Here is a 3,988-nt window from a genome sequence, read left to right as displayed (position 1 = left end):
ATACTAGTTGAGTGCAGCCCCCTTGAGCGAGGTTGGAAAAACCCTGCACAGTATAGCATCCTCATTAGTATAGAGGTTTACCTGGGTGGTGTATAGATCGATATGCTCGTCCGGGTCGGTTGTGCCGTCGTAGCGGTCGAGGTGGAAAGGCTTCCATCCAAAGGGGAGAGGTGTCTCCATGATACCGTCCACGAAAGGATGGCGGCGGAAGGTCGTCTGATTCCCCGTGGGGGCGTTGCTGACGTTGTGCGTCGACCTGTTCGTCGGCGCGTGAGACCGATGTGTGGGAGGCTTGGGAGTCGGTGCCCTAGCCGCTGTTGGCGGTTGTGAAACCGAGTGCCCTTCGTCCTCATTCAGGTTACTATGCGGAGGGGGTTGATCTGAGGGATGCCGAGGGAGTTGGGTGCGAATGCGCTCGTTCCCGGCGCGTAGTGCTGCTAGGTCGGCTTCATTAGTGGTACGTATTGCCGCTAGATCAGTTTCGTGCTTGGCACGCATGCTTTGTAGGTCGGCAGCGTGTTTTTTTCCGCATCTGTTCGACTTGGTCGATTAACCTTCTCAAGGTTGCAGCGTCACTGTCCATGGTAGTTGAGTGATTTGCGTCATCTGTCGCGCGTCTACTATGGCTTCTGGTGAAGACCATGAAGGTGGCCGATAAGAGCTGTCTTGATCGGCCCCACGGTGGGCGCCAAATGTTCTTACCGGAATTTGGCCATAGAGGTGGTCCGTCCAGTAAGATCAGTGAGCCTCATTCGCTGGTACGCTGGGTGTTCCGAGATGGGGTTGGTACCTGCAAAAGAGACTCCGATGCCAAAGTTAGTGTTTGTGGGAGTATGAATCTCGTATAAGTAATGCACGTACCTTAGTGTGAATTAGGGTTTCTTTGGGCCTTGGGCCTGAGATAAGATATGATAAGATCTTGAGATAAGATATGATAAGATCTTGAGGTAAGATATGATAACATCTTGAGATAAGATATATCATGATCGTAATGTGATATGATATGATATAATTGACGGGCGGATCTGATCTGGGGCGAGATCCTAGGAATCAGGTGTGATTCGTTCAGGTGTCGGGCTGACGTCACGCAACGCGTGTCCGGGGTCGCCCTCTTGCATTGCTAATCCGGGCTTGGAGTTAAGACCGGGCTGACGTCGCGCAACACGTGTCCGAGGTCGCCTTATCGCTAACCCGGGCTGGGAGCCCGGGTGCGAAGTACGGTTAGTACACCTTGCAACAGTAATTTTTTTTAACCATATTATTTATACAAAATATATAAGGATTTTATTTATAATTAATTCTTGATGAATAATTTAATTGATCATTTTTAATAAAATTTTCTCTTTTAAAATATTTTTTTTTATTCATGAAAGTCAAATTCGAGACTTTATTAAACTAGTTGGCATGAGCTTTCCATCTCCCAACACAACACATATTTTAAGGGAATTCCTCTCTGGTTGAAAAAAAATAACTACAGGGCTTGCAGTTTAATCTTCCAGCAGTGATTTTATTTGAATTATTGATAGTGTGTTTGGAAATACGTTTGTACACATTCTCTATCCACGTCCAACATAATTTTACGCAGAAGCTATTGTTTATTGCTTCCTATCAAACGTGATTTTTCACGTTTCTAACGCTAATACAAACACGCTATGAAATCCATGCAGTTTAAAGAAAACTGCAGAGGATCGTGATCCTATTTTAAGTTTTTAATCCATTGGATGTCATATATTTATATGGTTTCAACAGGTCTTTAATATAATTCTGACAACTCACATTCACTTGCGTGATACTGCTCTACATTTTAAATGGAAACCTCGTGCTGGTTATCGGGAAACTTGTCCTGCAATTTCTGTCTTCCTATGTTGACTTTGGAGCTTGGAATTTCGACGCTCAACTCACTTTACGGATGAATACAATAGCCACAGATGTAGTTAGTTAGTTACAGCAATAATCCATGTTTGTGCTCCCAATATAAAATCCGCATATAATGTAGCCAGGGCTCAAACAGATTTTGCAATTATCCCTATTCAGCGCCCGTTGGTTTTAGATTCCACCAACTAAAAACTAGAAATAAACGCATTGTAAAGCACTCCTAAGTGCTGACTCTTTTCTCAAAGCCACTATTCGTTGCTTAGTTTGACCCAAACAAACCTTTAAAAAAACTATCTTTACTCATACAGCTTAGAATATATTTTTGCATCCATCATTATGTGCACAAAAATGTGATTTAGTTGCTAGAAAAAGAAGGAAGAAGGAAAAGTGAAGAGTTGAGACAGGAATAAACACAAACAGTTGATAGGCACTAATGAGAGTAGGGCATCCATAGGTCGGGGTAAGATTTCAATGGACCGGGAAGTCGATTCTTCCAGTCCTGAAGAGGAGGCAAGTCCCCAGTAAGAGCAAGCGAGCTATCGTCCTTGCGATTCCCAAGGCTCATAACAAAAAGGCTCTCCCCGAAAACCTCTCGCATGGCCCTCAGAGTCTGGTGCATAACAACCTTCCCATCTCTCATCCTATTCTCGGCCTCCACGCAGCTCCCTCCCACGTTCACCATGATCCTCCCAGCCTTCTTCAGTCTCCCCCGGAGCTTCTGCCACGTGGCGGGGTCCTGAAGCTCGGGAATGAGGCTCCCCTTGGAGAACAAGTCCACCACGATTCCCGAGAACCCGTTGGGGACACTGGCGTCCAGCGCGTTCCCGACGTAGATGAAGAGCCGCTCCTTATGGTCCCGCTCGAGCCGGGCGAGGTTGAAATACTCGCGGGCGACCTGGAGGACGGCGGGGTCGAGCTCCCAGGCGTGGAGGACGGCGGCGGGGTGGAGGTCGAGGAGGATGCGGGCGGCGGTGCCGGCGCCGAAGCCGAGGAGGGCGAGGGGGCCGGGGGGGAGGAGGGGAGGGAGCGTGGCGAAGACGTCGAAGTAGGTGTTGGTGAGGGTTTTGAAGAGGAAGGAGATGCTGTGGATGTTGCCGGGGGCGTCGAGAAGGAGGAGGCGGGAGCCACGGAAGGGGTGGTCGGCTTTCCTCGAGACTTCGAGGACGCGGATGTGGTTGTGCCGCGACTTGAACTTGGCAAGGATTTTCACGTCCTCCGCGGGGATGCCGTCGTCTTGGGTTTTTTGTTGCTCACATTTTGGTGAGAGGGAGATTCTGGTTGGTGGACGTGGTGGTGGAATTGAATTGCCAAGGAACATTGGCGTTTGGATTTGCGCCCAACACACTTTCGTCCACATCCCACCCAATGGATTCCACCTGCAAATTTCCAACCTTTTATATCTTCTCCTTCAAGCCAGTAGTAGGAGTTAAGACTAGATGTTTGAAATTTTATATTTTATTTTTATTGTCGTTATTGTAAAATAAACAATAATGTAATTTTTTTTTTAATCTCATAATAAATTCTGTTTTAAAAAATAAGCCTCAACATAAATGTCAATATTATTTTTTCAATCTAATATTAATTATCTTTTTTTATTAATATTTTTCATTTTCTTAATAAAATAATTTTGTGTTGCGTCACTTTTATTTCACCTATTTAATAACTTTTTTGTCTTTATCTTTATAATGGATCTATTCAATGGGAAAAAGTTAAATCTTCTAATTATACATAAAATAAAATAAATAAATAAAATAAAACATAAAATATTAAAAAAAAAAAATAATCCTCACAAACAGTGAGGTATCTCTTTATAAAGATTTTGACTATGATTAATATGGTATATTTGATTTAGTTTTGACATCATTCGTTTAGAAACTAATATTAAAAATAATGTTTCATAAGTAAAAATTAAAAGAATTATTTGTTATAATAAAATATTAAATACCATTATTTATCAAAATTAAGTAATTAATTGATTTTTTAATTGTTATGCAAGTCTCATTGTCTCTCATGAAGAGACTTATTTTATTCTTTTTTTGTTATCTAGTGTCATTATGCATAGTAGAAGGACTACTTTTTTTTTACGAAAAATTTTGCATCCTCCAACTGAATC

At 43.2% G+C, this 3,988-nt stretch overlaps 1 protein-coding gene across 1 annotated transcript; it reads right to left on the bottom strand.

Moving 5' to 3' along the window:
* Positions 1 to 2,155: 2,155 nt before the first annotated feature.
* On the bottom strand, positions 2,156 to 3,286 carry LOC109797545 (S-adenosyl-L-methionine-dependent methyltransferases superfamily protein). Its single transcript, XM_020357609.3, has one exon. It carries the CDS (start codon positions 3,230 to 3,232, stop codon positions 2,306 to 2,308), a length of 927 nt encoding a protein of 308 aa, XP_020213198.1. The 5' UTR covers positions 3,233 to 3,286; the 3' UTR covers positions 2,156 to 2,305.
* Positions 3,287 to 3,988: the final 702 nt, after the last annotated feature.

This window comes from Cajanus cajan, chromosome 5 (genome assembly GCF_000230855.2).
Source record: "Cajanus cajan strain Asha chromosome 5, NIPB_CcT2T_4, whole genome shotgun sequence".
Lineage (NCBI taxonomy): Eukaryota > Viridiplantae > Streptophyta > Magnoliopsida > Fabales > Fabaceae > Cajanus > Cajanus cajan.
The sequence above is the reverse complement of the archived record's forward strand: the minus strand, read 5'-3'. Positions and strand labels throughout refer to the sequence as shown.